At 42.3% G+C, this 20767-nt stretch overlaps 1 protein-coding gene across 1 annotated transcript in view; it reads left to right on the top strand.

Moving 5' to 3' along the window:
• Window positions 1-4145, top strand: part of LOC124553235 (poly [ADP-ribose] polymerase tankyrase-1-like) — a 91502-nt gene extending 87357 nt beyond the window's left edge. The window contains exon 8 of the mRNA XM_047127124.1: window positions 3569-4145. Coding sequence (XP_046983080.1) covers window positions 3569-4079 — 511 coding nt within the window. The 3' untranslated portion in view covers window positions 4080-4145. The remainder of the gene's footprint in view (window positions 1-3568) is intronic.
• The last annotated feature ends 16622 nt before the right edge of the window (window positions 4146-20767 follow it).

Raw genomic sequence — 20767 nt, 5'->3', positions numbered from 1 at the left:
GGAATGAGAGAAACTACTTGTTCTTAATTTTCTTTAACATATAAAAAATTTTGCTCCACATCTTAGCCACAATATAGTGATGCTGTCACATGCGAATGAAATGGTGTGCAGGCATACATCATCGTTGTGAGGTCAACAGTGTGTCAGGAGACTGGAGTTTATTTGCATCAATATTTCGGATTGCCATGTGCATCCACATCTACATTTGTATATATACTCCGCTAACCACCAAGCGGTGTGTCCAGAGTGCACAATCCGCTCCAAAGTCATATCCCCCCCTCCCTTCTGTTCCACTCGCCGATCGCGCGAGGGATAAACGACTGTCTGAACGCCTCTGTACAAGCCCTAATTACCCTTATCTTTGAATGGTGATTATTGAGCGATCTGAAAGTTGGTGGTAATAATATAACCTCTACATCCTCGGCGAAGATCGGATTTCGAAATTTAGTGAGCAGCCCCTTCCGTTTAGCACGTCATGTGTTTCACTTCAAACTTTCTATGAGATTTGTAACGCTCTAGCGGTGGCTAAATGTACCAGTTACGAATCTTGCCGCTCTTCTTTGGACCTTCTCAATCTCTTGAATAAGACGCAACTGATAAGGGTCCCATACTGACGAACAATACTCTAAGACTGGACGAACTAACGTATTGTAAGCCATTTCCTCTGTTGAAGGGCTGCATCGTTTCAGGATTCTACCAATAAACTGCAATCTAGGAATCGCCTTGACCATTCCTTGATAATTCCATTTGAGATCATTTCAAATAGTCACACCCAGATACTTGACGGATATTACCACTTCTGAAGACTGGGCATTTATTTTGTACTCGTACATTAATGGGGATTTTCGCCTTGTTATAAGCAGTAGATCACACCTATTAATACTGAGAGATAACTGCCAGTCATTACACCACACATTTATTTTTTGCAAATCCTGACTGATTTGTTCACAACTTTCGTGTGATACTACTTTCCTGTAAACTACAGCATCATCGGCAAACAGTCTAATGCCGATGTCAGTACCATCAACCAGATCGTTTATGTAAATAGTAGAAAGCAGCGCACTTTATGCAGCAAGTGACAGTAAGGAACTGAGTCGAAGGCCTTTCGAAAGTCGAGAAATATGGCTACAACCTGGGAGCCGGTATGTAGAGCCTGCCGTATATCATGCACACAGAGGTCCAGCTGTGTCTCGCATGACCGCTGTTTCCTAAAACTGTGCTGGTTTCAGCAGGTGAGTTTCTCGGAGTCTAAAAAGTTCATTATGTGTGAACACAAAATATGTTCATGATTCTACAACAAATCGATGTCAGTGAAATTAGTCATTAATTATGTGCATTTGATTTTCTACCCTTTTTATTGATTACTATGACCTGAGCCTTCTTCCAGTACTGTGTAACACTCCTCTGTTGCAATTATGTCTGATAGAAGATGAATAAGAATGGTGCTACATTTGTAGCATAGTCAACATATATTCTTACAAGGATACTGTCTGGTCCAGTGCCTTCCTGGCGTCTAAGGATCTTAACTGTTTTACAATCCCATCTACACTAAACAATATGTCAGCCATCCTTGTGTTTTTTTGATAGTTGAAAGGGGGAAAGGTGCTGCAGTGATCTACCGAAACGAGTTTTTGAAAGCTAGGTTTAGAATTTTGGCCTTCTGTTTACCATCATCCATTACATTACCTGTACTGTCACCAAGAGAAGATATTGAATTATTTGTGGCTTCATAGATTTTACGTGCGACCAAATTTTTTTGGGATTGTTTTTAGAATCTGCAGATGAAATATTTTCAAATTCGTTAAAATAATCTCTCATTGATCTTTTGACAGCTGCTTTCATTTCACATAATTTCTGTTGGTCAGTGGGGCAGTGACTACGTTAAAAACGACTGTGAAAATTTGCTTTCTCAGCAACTTCCTAATTTGTTTGTTGCACAAAGGTGGAGCCTTTCCATCCCCTACATATCTGCTAGGCACACACTTCTCTAGCACGTGGTGGACAGTACCTTTAAATTCTGACCAAAGATGCTCAATGTCTTTGTGTCCCACGGCGAAAGCTTGGAGCTGACAATGAAGATATTCATTAATGACACTTTTATTTGCAATCCCAAACAAGAAACCTCTACGCTGTTTCTTTAGCATTTTTGTAACTTCCTCTGACATAGAAGCCACAACGACATTATGGTCGCTAACGCCTTCTTCTAGATTAACTTCAGGTCTGTAGATAAAGCATTAATTTTGTCTCATAAACTGCAGACTTCTCAGCTGCTTTCTGTTGCATTTCACCGACAAGAACATGGGTTAAGAATGTGTGTGTTTGTGTGTGTGTGTGTGTGTGTGTTTGTGTGTGTGTGTGTGTGAGTGAGTAACTGCATGTGTGCATGTATATCTGTGTGTGTGCTGAATGCATGTGTGCTTGCTCATTACTGTGCAGTCGTGTTTATCTGTGCATGTGGACTCATGTGCATGTGCCATCAAATGTGTTTGTGTGTAGGGGCAGGGGAATCGAATTAGTGTCATAGCCATACCTGAAATATTTCGTCTAAAAGGTTTGCTGGTAAATTTTAGCTTTCTCTAATAGAATGAAGGCTTTCACGGCAGTTGTTGTCATCACTTAACATTTCCGGGCTGAGATGCCGTGGTCCATACATAAGTCTCTCCCCTGACATTTCGCCTTCAACTGTGGGAGGCATCCACCGAGGACAATCGGCGAACTGCCAACTGGGCAGTTCGCCAATTGTTCTTGGAGGATGCCTTTTGCAGTCGAAGGCGAAACATCAGGGGAAAGTCTTAAGTACAGACCACAGCATCTCAGCCTGGCAATGTTAAGTGATTTAGCTTTCTCTGTTTGAAGGGGCTGTATCAGTAAATTTTCTAGTAAATAGATTCAAAATTTTTTCTCCCACAATAGGAAATTTTATTTAAATACGGGAATAAGTGATTTTTTAGTTGCAATTGCTAGTATTAGGATGATTTGCTGAGTGAAGAGGACACGTAGAGTCTGCATTAATCATCTCTTTCAGTGAAGTGCAAACACTGATTAACAATAGCATCCTGAGCTCATATGAATTCACAATCAGTAATCTATGTGGCAAAATGTAACGTCTGAATTTGTGGAGTGATGGAATGTAGCCGGCCGCGGTGGTCTAGCGGTTCTAGGCGCGCACTCCGGAACCACACGACTGCTACAGTCGCAGGTTCGAATCCTGCCTCGGGCATGGATGTGTGTGATGTCCTTAGGTTTAAGTAGTTCTAAGTTCTAGGGGACTGATGACCACAAATGTTAAGTCCCATAGTGCTCAGAGCCATTTGAACCATTTTTTTGATGGAATGTAAGACTTTCTTATGGTGAGTGAGTGAAGCTTTGTGGGGATGATGCGATTGTATATCTGTACTTCAATGGAGAGGCACTTTTCCACTATTCTGTACTATATGATAGAGGGGGAAAATTTGAAGATTCATTAGTTTTCACTGTTCTGACATGTTTTTAGAACTGGTCGTTATAGTTTACCTCATAAACAGTGTATATATGGAGAAAAATACGAGAACTTCTCTGTTTCTTGCAGGACCCTTCCTGCAGACATGAACAGCAGGGGGCTGCTCCAGTCAGCTACACGGGGGTCAATGGAGGAAGTGCAGGTGCTGCTTGGGGCTGGTGCTGATGTGGGGCAAAGAGGATGGACCATGTGGACCGCTCTACATTATGCAGCGAGGCAGGGACATGCTGATATTGTGAGGTGTCTGATCGGGAATGGGGCAGAAGTGGATGCCAGGACCGATGTGAGGCAGACGCCTCTACATTTGGCTGCATGGAAAGGCCATGCGGCAGTGGTGCGGCTGCTGGCGGCGTCCTCGGCCGACGTCGATGCCAAGGATCAGTGGGGTAGGACGCCTCTGCACTGGGCGGCACCCTACGGCAACGCAGAGGCGGCGAAGGCGCTGCTGGAAGCAGGGGCCGATAGGGACGCCAAGGAGGACGCAGGGAACACCGCACTGGACTTAGCAAGAGTGAACAAGCGACAATGGATGGTAGAAATCCTATCTAGCATTCCAACAAACGACTGTGATGTGAACTAAATAAAGCTTTGATACAAGATTTTTCCTTCTCTTTAAAATAAAATATGCAAAATGTTAAATCAGCAGTTCTTCTTTGTAACTGTATTTTCGATCTACATCTAACTACTCCACTAACATCAGAACAAGAGACCGATTCAGGTGGTGCAGTGGTTAGCACACTGGCCTCAAACTGGGAGGACGATGGTTCAATCCCATGTCCGGCATTCCTGATTTAGGTTTTCTGTGATTTCCCTAAATCACTTCAGGCAAATTCTGGGATGGTTCCTTTGACAGGGCACGGCCGACTTCCTTCCTCATCCTCCCCTAATCTGATGAGACCAATGACCTCGCTGTTTGGTCTCTTCCCTCAAATCAACCCAACCCAACGTAGACAAGATTAACAACGTAAGATATTTACAAAGTAATGCAAGTCGTCTGAAGCAAGATTCCATTCTTGAAAACAAGAGAATCCGAAAAATACACCAGGTCTCTACAACACATAATTACTGAAGAGTAGTTGATAGGAGCAGCAAAGGTGCTATGTGAAACTGCTGTAAATTTCACAATATACATATTACTGCCATGTAAGCAGTATGCTTAGAAAGGAATTTTCCTGTGTCTCTACTGGGCAGATAGTCCAATAATTTGTGCCCATAGTTACAATGTCATATTTTTAGAAGTATTCACACTACATTAATTCAGATGCCAGACAGAATTGGTGTGCCTGCAGTACAGATAAACACATCAATAAATGTATGCATCACCACAGCTCCAAGAGTTCCGTAACTAGTAAAGAAAATTGGAATAGAGATCAAAATAAACATCATTCCGCCCATTTTATTGTTCATGAAAATGGCACATTGCATGTTGTACCATCATAGAGCGAGACGTTCGGAGGTGGTGGTCCAGACTGGTTTACATCCCAGTACCTCTCATACCCAGTCACAAGTCCTGTTGCATTGGTGCATGCATGTATTTGTCGTGGCAAAGCATCCACAAGTTCATCAAGGCACTGTTGGTGTTGATTGTCCCACTCCTCAATGGCGATTCATTGTAGATAGAGTGGTTGATGGGTTACGTTGTCAGTATACAGCCCTTTCCAATCTGTCCCAGGCATGCCTGATAAGGTTCATATGTGAAGAATATGCTGGCCACTCGATGTCGTTATACTGAAGGAAGTCGTTCACAAGATGTCCACGATGGGGGCGCAAATTTTCGTCCATGAAGACGAATGTCTCGCCAACATGCTGCAAATATGAATGCACTATAGGTTGGGGATGGCATTCACATATTGTACAGCTGTTACAGCGCCTTCCATGGCCACCTGTGGCATGTACGTCGGCCCCACATAATGTCACCCCAAAACAGTAGGGAACCTCCATTTTGCTGCACTTATTGGATAGAATGTCTAAAGCGTTCAGCCTGACCAGGTTGCTTCCTAACACGTCTCTGACGATTATCTGGTTTAAGGCACATGCGACACTCATCGGTGAAAAGAACCTGATGCCAATCCTGAGTGGTCCATTTGGCATGTTGTTGGGCCCATCTGTACCGTGCTGTGTGGTGTTGTGGTTGCAAAGAAGGACCTCGCCATGGATGTTGGGAGTGGAGTTGCGCATCATGCAGCCTATTACGCACAACATCATGTGGCTACATGAAAAGCATTATTCAACATGGTAGTGATGCTGTCAGGATGTCTCCGAGCCATAATCCATATGTAGCAGTCATCCACTGCAGCATGCTGTATATCTGCAATTTCTTTTCTATCATTAATTTCCAAATGAAGTTTATTGTTAACATCCTTCACATTCTGAATGGTCCTGTGCGTCTCCAATCCAATCAGTGCAATACTCCACATCCGGTAATGCAGACGATCGTTATTTTAAAGTCAGATTATATTCGCACTGAACCTCAACTGATGAGTGGATGTTTAATACACATCCTTATATATCCATCTTGGTGAAAATAAGTGGGAATATGATTCACAGATGCCCACACAGGTATTAATATCTTGGTATCGATGAAGATTGTAGAGTGAACATCTTCTGTTTGTGAAGTATCTTTGCAATTCTTCTGATGGCTGCACCTCTCCAAAGTGGTATTAGTAGACATTATTTCTAATTTCTTAGCATATGCCACCCACTTGCACCCTGGGCCTGGTAATATCTACATTCACATTTCCACATTATCTTAATTTCCACATAGTTTTTGGTAAAATATACTGCATAAACACACCACAGAATCTAGGAACCCTGAATTTTTTCTGAACAAACCTCAGAAGATTTGAATTTGTAAGCACCCTGTCTGGTAGGATAGCTAATGAGCCTTATTTCAATTTATGAAGAGCCCTAATCCTTCCTTATATGGTTTCCGGTCTGGTCCATTTCTGATGGCTGCCACTTCCATCGTGTAGTTATGTACCATGGGGGTTTCTTTACTGTTCTGGCAATGGCTGCAGCACCACCAGCCAGTGAAACTAGCGCAGAGAGACCTGAGAGGACAGAAATGCAGGAATTAGGAAGGGGATAACACGTCCTGATGTCTGAGGTATCAGTAGAACCCTGGTGCTCTAACCAGTCTTTTACGGTTCAGGGCTCTTTTCGCTGCACACATTGCTGGCAGGATACAGTTTCTGAACATATCTGCCCTAGACTCTTCTTCTTCATCATAGTTTTCTTCTTCTTAATGTTCAGAGCACGATGTGCAGCGTTCATAACTTGCTTGAAATTCACATCCATGCCCAACTTGCTTTTACCATGCATCGTTGTAGCCACTAAAAATTCTGTACTACAGTGTCCTAGAACAATAGCTTTTCTCACACATATTACCATGGCTTGATAGGCTAACATAAGATCTGCAGCATGACGGCTTGGAAGACCTTTATCTCCTGCATATAAAGCGTCATGTTCCAAACACGCCTCAGCAAGGAGTTTCATCCCCTTATCACCATGACGAAAACGTTTTTGAGACTTTGTATCAGCTCTGCTGTTGTCATACCACAGTACGTGTAATTCGACTCGTAGTTTGTCGAGAACACCACCACCTCCTACAACAAATATCCTTTTGAGCATATTAAGCTGCTGTGCTGGTTGTCCTCTGCGCACCACATTATGCAGCAAATCCTCATCGTCAGTCCATTTGTTTTATGTTGCAGTAAAACTAAGGTATTTAACTACTGCTTATTTCCTCAACTATTTGTGATGTGCACTTTGAGAAATACATGTGATTCTGAGCTCAATTCCTCTGAGTAAAAGCATACTGCAATTTCAGTGCCACTTCTATCCTTTAAGATGTAAGTCCTGGTATTTGTTCTTTGCACTTTTTCGAATATCTCACTCGAGCAGTTTGGTAGGTAAGACTTCCCATTTGGCGTCTGGTGTTTCGAGATAAATACCAAATCACTTCAACCAGCAGGTCCAGGGGCTAGAATAGGCTCGAGGTATTCCTGCCTGTCGTAAGGGGCTACTAAAAGGAGTAACACACATTTTCGCCATATGTTCAGGTCCCATTCTATGGTTTGACCTTCCACTTTCGAAATTCCACAGAAGTGCGTACCATATGGGGAAGGATGCCTTACCTGGTGCACAAGTTATATATAGTGCCCTTAGATTCTGTCTCCTGAATCTCTTGTCATCATGGCTTTGCATCTTCACCTGAAACTGGGTGAGCATATTTTATGGGGTATGCCATCTATTTCCGTCGTCTCCTGTTCTCTTTCGACCCCATGACACTATAGGATTCCTCTGCGCCTAATATCCAGCACAGTAGACAGTCCATTGGGTTGGGGCCGTCATGTACCCATTTGGTGGTAGTCCCATCAAAACATAGGGATTGCACTGCTGATGCCTCAGCTGTAAACTCCCCATATATGCCTAGGAGTATATGACTGTCTTCCTGGGGCATCAGAACTCCCATCAACACCCATCATTCCAGGTGGCCTTTGCTATAGCTGGGTGGCACCTGTGGGGAGAGCCCCTGATCGACAGTGGTGTCATCAGGATGGATGACCTGCAATGAAGCAGGCTAAGTCATCTTTTGCTGGAGACTGAATGACCCCATCAGTCACTAAAAAGGGAAAGGTTGATTACAACACTGACAAGTATGACCCTAACTCGTTCCCCTCTCTAGCAATGCCTTGGGAGCAACATAGTGCTTGAGAGTGACCGGATCAATATTCACCATGTTACTTAGGCAGCAAAACTGATGGGTACCCCTTTCTTGAAACGAGAAAGGGCACTTAGAGGATAAGTTTGTGAATGTGCCAGCACTGTCCAAAATGCACAATGGGTCTATTTTGTTCAGATGGCATCCCCAACCCACTCCCAGACGTTACTCACCTGTGAAAAGCTGGGTGATATTCTGCTTTCAGTCACTCCCCACAAAAGCCTCAATATGGTGCAGGGAATTAATTTTCATCGTAACCTCCTGTTACAGTCTGATGAAAAGCTACATGTCAATTTAGAATGGTGGGGTGTCCATTTCGTCTGACACGTTTACAAGGGGACAAAGACAATAGTGAGACGCCCTGCTAATCCTGCAGGACAGGACAGATAGTCTAAATTGTGGAAAGGAGCCAAAATAAGGGTTTTCAGCTGCACTCAAACATGCAACTTTATTATTTGATCAAACATTACAAGATCACCCCCCCCCCCCCCCAAAAAAAAAAAATACTCACAGCTTTAATCCTTGGGACTTAATTACCGGCTGAAAGCTACTTTAACTTAAAAATGTCTGAAGTCCAATAATTTAAGACGCAACCATAATCAGAAATTTAACAGGCAAGCCTTGTCTTGAAACAGTTCTTTAGTTAGGCTGAAGCAAACAAATTAAATTCAAGTCGGCTGACGGCTTAACACTTAAAACTCCATAACATTCTTTTTTAGAGAATACCAAAGGACTTACGTGAAAAAGCTCTTTAATTTAGGCTTAAAGCCTTAAGAGCAAAAGAACTCAAACTCAAAATCGGCTGAAGGCCCAAGACTTAAAATTCAACAACATTAAAAGTTTTAGAATGCCAAAGGGCTTATGTGAAACAGCACTTTAAACTAGGTTGCAGGCCTTAAACGCACAAGTCAAACTAGAAATCGGCTGAAGGACCAAAACTTAAAATTCTGCAACATTAAAATTTTTAAAAACCAAAGGACTAACGTGAAACAATATTTTAAACTCGGCTGAAGGCTTTAAGAGAAAAACGACAACGAATCATACATGGAGCAGTCAAACTACACAGTGTACTGGACAGCAACAACATAATGAGGAAACTACACTGCCAGAAATTTACGTCAACTGCTAGAGCAGGTAATCGGAACGTTAACGGTCACAAGGCAGAAGGTTCCACTTCTGAACTTCAATTCAAATAACCAAATACAGTGATGCTCCACCGGAGGGTGAATAGAGTTTTCTGACTTGAAAACCATGTTGTTGCTCAAGGGAATACCCCAACAGCGACAACGAACTCCAAACGACACAATGTGAACAGTCTTAACTTGCTGGTAGGTTAAATCGAAACTCAACTTTCGTGTCCTGGGTCGATGATCCATGGTCCTCGTAGCAATGGGAAGAACGCCTCACACTACGACACTGTATAGAGACCGCCAGCAGGCCTGGCCAAACAACGCACCACCGAGAATTCCTGGCTGCTCCACGCCAACCGACCGACTGGTCGCACATCAGCCACATGGAAAATATAAGCGCCAGGTCAAAGATAGTCCAAGGTGCGAACATCGATACACACTGTTGCTGCCACCCGCAGAAGGAGAGGATAACAGCATAACCGCAATAACTGCAAGGGACTAAACACAGAATCGCAACGGTGGTTTAATCCAGCACGTAGCCTGAGCCAGCAACGACTCAATCTCACCCCCTCAAACTTAATGCAGGATGGGGGTAATTCAACCCCTGAGCTACCTGAACGTAACTTGGCTAAGGTGAACCTGATACTGCTTACCTGAACTGTTCTCCTTGACCGACAGGTTTACCTCGCCTAAAAAACGCATGATAGTGCAAGGCCCCAGGAAACTAGGAGTTAATTTACTAAGATTCCCGCCACGCACCTGCCTCCCTGGTAAATAGCGGACATAAACATGATCCACTGACCTACCCTTAAAGGTATTTTTATTGCTATTATAATGCTCAGATTATTTACTATGGGCTCTGAGTGTATTGCACCTGGCCCAGTTCCAGTTTTCCTTGATAAAACGAGGACTAATATCGGCTGGAATAAGATCTTGAATTCCCCATAAGTTTGAAAAAGGGGAATTAACCAGATAGGAAAAGAAGAAGGAGGAGGACGTATCTCGCAAGGCTTCATGACTGGCGGTTTTAAAGGCTAAACTAAGCAAGGGAAGACTGGAGTTCCTTTTACTAGGGGTTTTCTGATCATAAATAATCAATGTGGACTTGTGATTTCGGTTATCTCTCTCCGCGAAAGACCCATGGGGATAATATGGGGTGATAGTGATATGCCTGACACCGTTATGAAAACAAACAGCCTTGAAAGGAGATGAAAGAAAAGCAGGAGCATTATCGCTAACAAGCTGCTTGGGTGGGCCAAAAATATTGAAAATTTTAGTAAAATGATAAATAGTGGTGGCAGTGGTAACGTTATGGGTCGTGATGAGCCAAGTAAATCTGGAGAATGGATCGATAATAACTTGTACATATCAATGACCCGTCTTAGTACGAGGTAAAGGTCCTAAATAATCAATAAAGAGCTTGTGCGTAGGACACGATCCTCGTTCAGAACTCAACAAACCCGGTTCAGGAGCATTCTTGGGTTTGGCTACATTAGACCAGCGGCATTGAGATATCATCTCCCTCACATCCCGGTTCATGGAGGGCCAAGTTAAATGCTCCTTGATTTTTTGGAGAGTCTTATAAGTACCCAAATGTCCACCGACCAACGAATCATGAAAATAACGAAAAACCGGGTGCACCAAAGTTACAGGAAAACAGATCCTGCATAGCTTAGCCTCTCCCACCATCTTACAGAGAATACCACTCTTAACAACATACTCATCCGACAGCTCTCCTGACAACACACGTGGCTTAATGGGGGACCAAACAGGGTCCTGATCCTTATGATGACCCACATCTTCAAACAAGAAGGTAATTTCACCCAATACCATACAGTTAAGACCGTCTCCTTCTTCCTGCTGGTTATTTTTACTAGGTGTAGTTTCAGTGAACATCCAGCTGAGGACATGCTTGCGTGATGCACTTCTATCGTCATTGTACCATCCACCCCACCCAGAACTTTACCTCGATGACCAACTACTAGATGTAGTGGAGACTTACCGCTTTCTGGGACTCGTCTTCGACGCCCGCTTTAGTTGGCTTCCCTGTCTTCATCAGTTAAGGACAAGTGCTGGCGGCACCTTAATCTTATTCAATGCCTGAGCCACACCGACTGGGGTGCTGATCGTTGTACACTGCTACAGCTGTACCAAGCCCTCCTACAGTCCAGTATTGATTATGAGAGCGTGGTATATGGTTCGGCAGCCCCCTCTACACTGAGTCTACTAGACCCCATCCACCACTATGGAGTCTGCCTCGCGACGGGTGCCTTCTGATCTAGCCCCGTGAACAGCCTACTTGTGGAAGCTGGCGTTCCTCCACTGCGCAAATTATACCGCCCACATACATAGTTCGCCTCGCTGTACAAATTACCGCCTTCTTTTCCCCAACACGGTGGTCCATCTCCTGCAATGGCAGCCTAGAACTGGGCTCACCTACTCCATGCTATCAAGAAGACAATGTGTAGCAGTCATCCATGCAAGCCACTCACAGGGTATCTGTTGTCGTTGCCAGCTCCGCATTGGCCATATGTGGCTAATGCATGGTTACCTTCTCCATTGTGAGTACCCATCTTGGTGATGCTGTAGCTCCCTTCTCACTGTCATGCACATCTTGCTTGACTGTCCAATTTTACCGATCTGCGGCGGATTTTTAACCTTCCCAGCACCCTGCCTTTGGTGTTGGGCGACAATGCCTCAATGGCAGATTTTGTTTTACATTTTATTCATTACAAGGGTTTTTATCATACCATCTAAGGGTGGGCGTTTGACCTTCTCTCTGGGGTCTCCACCCTCCCTCCCTTTTAACTCTCTGTCAAACTTTCTTTGAATTTGTTTGTCTTGGTTTTTGTCTCTTCCATTTGTGTGTTCATCTCGCCTTGTGGTTTTTGGCTGCACATTTTAATGTGTTGCAGAGTGGATAGCTCATCCCCTTTTTTTCATATGATCAGCCAGCCCAGACCATTTGTTCTATGGTTTTAATACAATCTTCAACTTATCCTTGTGGTGTACTTTTTCCCCATTTTTTGTTTGTATCATTCGTCTTCTTTTTAGGTATGGTTTCACATTCATTTTTCCCCTTTTACTTTCCCAAACGTACTTTGGGATTTGTTTTACTCTGAGCCTTGTTTGTGTTTGGAACAAGGGACTGATGCTACTGTAGTTTGGTCCTTTCATGCCTCAAACCAACCAACTGACCAAATCAACCACATGGCATTTTTACGTTGATCTAACGTTTTCATAGGACAGTACACCGTTTCCATGAGTCTATTATCATCAACATAAATTAGCCTCATTTATATTCTGCTATGTTTGGTTTGATTATACTGTATGGTTATTTCTGGGAGAATTTCCATTCATTTGTATGAACTGTGAAGATTAAAAAGCATACACATTTGAGCATTTTTAGCTCTGTTCAAAAATTCCACAGTACTCGCCAGTGAATGCTGACTAGCGATGTATTTCATACTGCTGAGTCACAGCCTTGAAATACCTGTTTTAAAACTCCACTGTGAACCGGTTTTGAGGTTATCCTGACATATATTCATCCCTTTTTTTTGTTTAATGGGTAATGCTGAGGCGAATTTAGTGTACGTATACACTTCAATCCATTACTTGAAAGTAAATATACCCACATATCTACACGATCAGCCTACCATAAGTCATCCAACGTTTAATCATAACATGCCCACAACGTTGGTTTGCATGCTGGTTTGTGCATTTCTTGAACTATTATTTGATTATACCTCTTATCACTAAGCTCATTTTAATGAGCAGTTTTACCACCAGCAGCTGATACCATGAGCAGTCATAGTCGATCTTACAAGTTTACTGCTATCTCTGTACTTCATATACCATATGTGTCGATTGCTGACTCTTTTACGCTGAATGTCAATACCATTGCCAATGCTGTATCGAGCATCACGTCTACGTTTTATAATAGTTCTATGTTTCGCATTGTGCTGGTTTCCGACTTCCTTATGTACACTCGTCAATTCCCTTATCTCACAATACATCTCCAGATCTTTGGGTGAATAATTTTCAGTGTTTTGTGGGATACAGAAACGTGAGGTTCATTAGTCCATATGTTCTTTTAAATTCACTATTACGTACCTGTAATGTTTTTACTTTTAAACCTGCAGGCTGCTTGTCCCAACATATATGGTTTTTCTACACTGACATGGACTGTTTCGTCTATTCTAGTACTACTGTGACAGTTAATGAACCTGCAACTGTAACTTCCTTGTCTAGTTTTGCTGAGAGTTAATCAATAGGTTCAGCAAATAGTTTAAAAGATTCTCTCCACATTGGCTCTTGATCCAAATGTCCTAACTTTAGCTTTCATAACACATCTTGAGCAGGCTTCTACACACTGGTGACCTTGGTACTGGAGCAACAGGGCCATAGTCCCAAAGTACCTTTATCCAAGATGGCGACTGTGACATCATCCAAGATGTTGGCGATGACATCATCCAAGATGGTGGCCATGACATCAGCTGATGATGCACATACCATTATCCATGACAGTGGATTTTGGCTGCAAGTTTAATTTTGGCGAGAAGAAGGTCAATAGGGCTACCTCCACTAACCAACCCACTCTCCCCCCAGAAAAATGGTGCCAAGTTTGAATACCAACAGGATAATGCATCACATCCCAGTTTCGCTACTAAGCAAAGAAAATCGTGGGAAGATAGATCACTTGGCCTACCTCCACTAACCTAAGTCACCCAACCTCCACTTCCCCCCACAAATTAGTGCCAAGTTTGAATTCCAACTATCAAGTATGAAGCCATGGTTACAGTCCGCAGCTCCATGTTTACAGGTAATATGATTATTAAAGTGCTCTCAGCTCGAAATCTATATCTCATCAATTGTACACAGTGTGCACACATACAATACCTTCCTCGCTAATAGCTCAATGAGCTTTTCCCAGCACTTCACAAGTGGAGGAAGGAAAGTAACTGACCAGAATCTACATATAAATAAATACAGTGCCTTAAATCCTTTCCAGTAGCTCAACATAGATCTGGTTTTTCCCGCAAACTCCCAAGTGACTAAAGGGAGGGGAAATGGGGGAGGGGAAGTAATGGTGGTGATGATGTCATTGGTGTGATGTTACCACGCCTATTCCCCATGGAGAGGAGGTGAGGAGACCACTTTGGGCAGCTGCCATCTTGAATAAATTTGACAACAATGCTGACTGTGGCAGCTTGAGCTTTCGTCTCCTACTCATGGCAATATAAGCAAAGAACAACGCAAATTCAAGCAAGGGAAAAATAATTACTATAAAATTCCACAACACAAATAATTTCCTAAAGCATATATTAATTGTGTCTTCACTTCCCAGTGAGCAACATTAAAGAGTGCTACACACTACTGTACACCACTGACAAAAAATAATACCCTACACAAGAGAGGGGAAGAGCTTTTCAGAGAATAGAAATTGTACTACCACAAGCAAAATTCAGAAACTGTACATGCTTACTGTTTTGCTTGTGAAGATAAAGAGGTGAGTCAGAGCCTAACATGGTTTCTAAATCACAGAACATCAGAACATCACAGATGCAAAGCAATTTCTTAGACTACACTAAAAGAAAGAAAAAAAGAATGTCTGTCTCTAACACGAGAAAAATCATGTCATAGTAATTAAATATAAGTGACATTCACCTCGCAATGTGCACAGTTCACCAGATCATACCATAAGTGGACTGACTTGAAATCAGAGCAGCAGAAAGATAATAACGTCAATCGTATTCTCTTGCTTCTGAATATCAAGGCCTATTGTTATTTAAATGAATGTAGAACCTGTGAATCTTGATTTAGGCATGAAATTTACGTTGTTTCCAATGGATATTTCATCCATTAATGGATTAAACGTAGTGTAATCAATAAATTTTGCAGTTGTTTATGACATATCATCCATGTCTGCAGCTCGCTCCTTCATGTTAAAACGGAAATTGTAATGCAAATTTCAATCATTAGTTACTATTATAGGAGAATCAGAGTTTTAACTGAGATTCTCATAAGGAAATAAGAGAATCCTTAGTTTCAGAGATACAGAAAAATCATAGAATTCGCCAGATCAGGACCAAAATAGTCCATCTCACGATTCCTTGTTACAGGAATAGAACAGCATCACCTTTCTCAACTTACTGTAGCAGTGTGAAACATTGTATGAGCAACATTACAGGTTTTATAGGTTAGTTGCTAACTGTCCACTTGCCTTCTAAGTTCTCTCAGTTGGTTTCATATGTCATGTCCGAATCATTGTGCGATGTGCACTTCTGGTTAAAATGTATTACAGTAATTTTATTGCGAATTATAGTTTTCTCTTTCGGCGTGCTTTTTATGGGCCTTACCGATTAATCTTTTGGTACATGAATTTATATTCAGTTGCCCTTAAATATTTTGACATTGTATGTGACTCAGTTTCAAGTGTTTAAGGGCAACGGATCATAATTTTACTCACCAAAAGATTAATCCTGAATGCCTCGTAAAAGGACTGAAAAGAAAGTACTGTGACTCCCAATGAAATTGATTTTACATTGTTTTGTATGTATATTGCTCAACGGAGTATCAGCTAAAGAAATGATTTCCGCCTCCACTTGCACACTTTAAAGACTCATGATTCATGTTTTGTCAGCTTTTTCGTCTCTGATGTGATGTAAAATTCCCTGTACATTTATATTAATCGCTACCTGACACTGCTTTGTATTCTCGGTTTAAACTCGGCCTGTGTCAGCTGCTATGTGTTACGAAATAACGGGGCTCATCACCATCTTCAGCTTTGCTGAAGTCGCTAAGTGTCCAAAGTGCAATCCATCTTCAGCTTTGCTCCTGGGAGTACGCGCTGCGCGAAGTCCCTCGGTCTTGGAATGATTCAGTTTTCATCAGTTCGAATGCCCAATCCTTCAAGGTAAAATGTTTAATAACAGTGTGAAATTTTTCTTGCTCATTTACCCACGCAATTGATATAGTAGCAATTTCAGATTACAGTCATCAGTTAATTGCCTGACGCATCCAATTCAAAGATCGTTACGAGTACCACAAGAATCATGTTTACCACCTGAAAAATTCTACAGCATTTCAGAAAAATGTAAAATGAAAAATGTAAATGTAATGTATTGCGAATACATAGAAAGAAGGATCCTTTATTGTATGATTATATGATAGTGGAACAAACACTGGTAGCACTTACTTCTGTAAAATATCTGGGATTATGCGTGCGGAACGATTTGAAGTGGAATGATCATATAAAATTAATTGTTGGTAAGGCGGGTATCAGGTTGAGATTCATTGGGAGAGTGCTTAGAAAATGTAGTCCATCAACAAAGGAGGTGGCTTACAAAACACTCGTTCGACCTATACTTGAGTATTGCTCATCAGTGTGAGATCCGTACCAGATCGGTCTGACGGAGGAGATAGAGAAGATCCAAAGAAGAGCGGCGCGTTTCGTCACAGGGTTATTTGGTAACCGTGATAGCGTTACAGAGATGTTTAATAAACTCATGTGGCAGACTCTGTAAGAGAGGCGCTCTGCATCGCGGTGTAGCTTGCTCGCCAGGTTTCGAGAGGGTGCGTTTCTGGATGAGGTATCGAATATATTGCTTCCCCTACTTATACCTCCCGAGGAGATCACAAATGTAAAATTAGAGAGATTAGAGCGCGGTACGGAAGCTTTCAGATAGTCGTTCTTCCCGCGAACCACACGCGACTGGAACAGGAAAGGGAGGTAATGACAGTGGCACGTAAAGTGCCCACCGCCACACACCGTTGGGTGGCTTGCGGAGTATAAATGTAGATGTAGATGTAGATGTAAAAATTGACCTCGCCTATCAAACGATCCGCGTAACTTTTGTATGAATGACTGTCGATGGTATACACTGTGTCTGTTAGAATAAATCTGAAACTCGTGCGTCGTTCGGTTTTGCTATTGGAGGATTTTGCAGCCCTGCACATTACGGAATTTCTCCTCTACAGCCTGCCCACGGAATTACCAGGGCCGCTTTTTTTTCTTTTTTTTCGACCTCCAATAGGCTACTAATAAAAGACAAGTTCACAGACAACAATTATTTTTGTACCAAAATTTTTTTACACTTATGGTTACTTTTCAGCATAATCATCCAAAAGATTGGGACATTTATCGTACCCGTGTAAAAGCTTCGCCGCCAATGATTTCAAATGAGCATTGACGTTATTTTAAAGATCTTCTTTGGTTTGAAAGTGCTGCCCTCCTAGCCCAGTCTTCAGTTAAGGGAAAATGTGAAAGTCCTAGGCGCCAGGTCAGGACTGTACAGTGGATGATCGATAATGTTCCACTGAAATAGTTCAAGGAGCCGTTGGGTTGTGTCAGCAGTGTTTTGACGAGCATTGTCATGTATCAACACAATTCCTGAAGTCGGCATTCCTCTTTGAAACTTCCTGGCAGATTAAAATTGTGTGCTGGACCGAGACCAGAACTCTCTGTGAGGACGGCGTGTGAGTCGTGCTTGGGTAGCTCAGATGGTAGAACACTTGCCCATGAAAGGCAAAGGTCCCGAGTTCGAGTCTCGGTCAGGCACACTGTTTTAATCTGCCAGGAAGTTTCATATCAGCACACACTCCGCTGTAGAGTGAGGACCTCCTTCTAGCATTCCTCATTGTTTGTTTTTTTTCTTTAGCTCTCCGCAAACGTCATAAAGTTTCACAATAAGCAGCTGCACCGATGGTGGTTTCAGGCTGCATGAGCTCTATAGGCAACACACCTTTTTGGTCCCAAAACATGGTAGCAATAACCTTTCTGTTGTTAAACGTTTGTTTGAATATTTTTTGTTTGTTTGGTGTATTTGGATGCATCCATTTTTATGATTGTCGCTTTTGGTTCTGGTGTGTCGTGTTGGATCCAAGTTTCATCTCCACTAAAAATTCATTTCAAAATCGTATCTCCTTCATCGTGATAACAGTCAAGGAAATTCAAAGCTGACGCCCTTCGGTGACTTTTGTGGGCGTCAGTGAACATTTTAGGAATCCAACGAGCACAAAGTTTTTGTAGCCGAAATGTTCAGTATCGATAGAGTGTATGGCAGATTTTGAAACTTCCACAATTTCGATAGACAAAGAAGTTATGGTGAACCTACAATTTTCTCTAACCATTCTGTCAACTCGTTCAGCAAGGTCGGCTGTAACGACAGACTTGCGTCCTTGGCCCCCTTCATCACGCACGTCGTTCGGCCATCTTTAAGCTTTCGGCACCATTCACGCACAACACAATCAGTCATGAAGTTATCACCATACACTCTGCTAATTCTCCGATGAATTACTGCTGCTCTGTTCCCTTGTGCTTGCAGAAACCGAATTACACTTCGTAATTCACACTTGGCGGGAGCAACAATGACGGCAGCCATGTTTACGTGGCTGTAGTGCAACGCAGTCTGAAGCCCTTGAGCTCGGCAATGGCGGAGTGTGTAGTGCGAGAGTTGCGCAGTAGCCTACAGCGCATATCCACTTTCCGCCGCTTGCGTAGCTTCTGTACTAAGCGATTGGAGGGTGAAAAAGAAGGGCCATAGTACATAGAGTTCTCTCTTCCTGGCGGCGCAAGACTCTTTAGCTCCAGGTTTTATCAGTATCTTGTTCCTCCTTCAGTGTGCTGTCCACTAAAATAAAAACACCACGAAGAATGGCAGTTAACAAATTATTACTTATTGTCTGTATACAGTATGGTACAAAACATAAATGATCAAATCTGTAGGTTATATGGACCGTGGACTTCCCAGGGTGGAATGTCTTGCGTGCATCTACCATAGCCATACTGTACGTGGAACCACATTGTGGTAGTATATGTGAAGAGGTCAGACTAACATGTGGCTTCTAATTAGGGCAGAAGGCTTTTCAGTGGCGGCAGAGGCAACAGTCTGGATGGTTGACTGGTCTTGCCTTGTAACATCAGCCCACATGGCCTTGCTGTGTTGCTACTGCGAATGTCTCAAAACGAGAAGAAACTATAGCAGCTGTTGTTTCCAGGAAGATGTACCTCTACTGCATGCTTAAATGGTGATGGTACAGTCTTAGTTAAAATGTTACAAAGGTAAAGTAATCACCCACACCAATCTCCAGACTGTGATTACTGAAAAGTACGACGTAGTCAGAAGAACGAAACTGGCATTCTACAGGTAAGAGTGTGAAGTGTTAGTGCTCTTAAGTGCGTAGATATGTTAGAGAAATTGAAACGCTGGATGCAGTGACAGAAGTGAAGATCAAGACTTCTAGTCAGGTCAGTATGGGATCAGCAGCACTAAATTAAACGGAGTTAATGCAGGAACAGGTCTAATAAAGAATAAGAAAATTAGAATGTAGGTAAGCTACTTCGAGCAGCAGAGTGAATGAATCATCGTGGACGAGGTATGTATGAATGTAACCAAAGGAGAAAAACTTCGTAAATCTGGTAGCTCAGCAGTTGGTGGAGAGACGTGGACAGTGTATGTTGAGATAAATTATTCACGAGTTTAATATTGACGAAAAATTTGTTGTGATGCAGGATGGAATTCTGTTATACGAAGAGAAAGAGAAATGGTAGGTGAACATGGACTGACCTGGTGGGTTATTGCTGTATGCATAATTTCATCCTTGGTAAGACTTACTAATACTGGAGAAACTCTGGGAAGGTGTGGACTTTCGCATGTGGGTATTTGATAAATTTAAATACCATCGGTCGTGGAGATTTTTAATGGAGCATTAGTTAACTGTTGACTGAAATGAGAATGAATGAACTTTGTCAGGCTACACATATTTTGCTTTTATTTTTGGAAAGGTGCAATCAGAGGCAAGACTTTTTGATGATTCATTTGGATGTTTGAAAGGGTATATCTCGTTTCACGAATTTCCTGCAAACGGCACGTCATTTTGACGTGACTCACAATATCGACGACCGCATGATCGGCTATCGATTTTGTGACAAGGAAGCTTCTGAATGTTATTGCACCTCGATTCACTCGCAGCAGTTTAAGCTCTCCTCTTAGGTTCTAGCTGAACATCACACTCGAAAGACGACAATTAAGCGAAATAGAGAGACTAATATTTACGAGAATGAAGAATACGGATTTTATGGTTACTTGTTTCAGTCGCAGCAATTTAAGCTGTAACACACCACCCATCACTTAGCTGGTTTTGGCGTGTGTTCACCCCAAATAATTGACTAACAGATCAACATAGAGTGCAAAACTGCCACAATATCAGATAATGCAAAAAAGTAATATGGCCCTGTGACTCCTGATTGTACTGTGGTGGCAGTGTTGACATTAATTTATTCAGAATTGATCACTTTTAATTGAAAAGGGGTGCACATTGATGTTATATTCAGCTATTGAACACCAGGTGCAAACGTTGAACCTAAAATTAATTAAGAAAGTGACTTGGGATTTCAACTACTTGATTAAAAAC

This window comes from Schistocerca americana, chromosome 11 (assembly GCF_021461395.2).
Source record: "Schistocerca americana isolate TAMUIC-IGC-003095 chromosome 11, iqSchAmer2.1, whole genome shotgun sequence".
Taxonomy (NCBI): domain Eukaryota; kingdom Metazoa; phylum Arthropoda; class Insecta; order Orthoptera; family Acrididae; genus Schistocerca; species Schistocerca americana.
The sequence above is the reverse complement of the archived record's forward strand: the minus strand, read 5'-3'. Positions and strand labels throughout refer to the sequence as shown.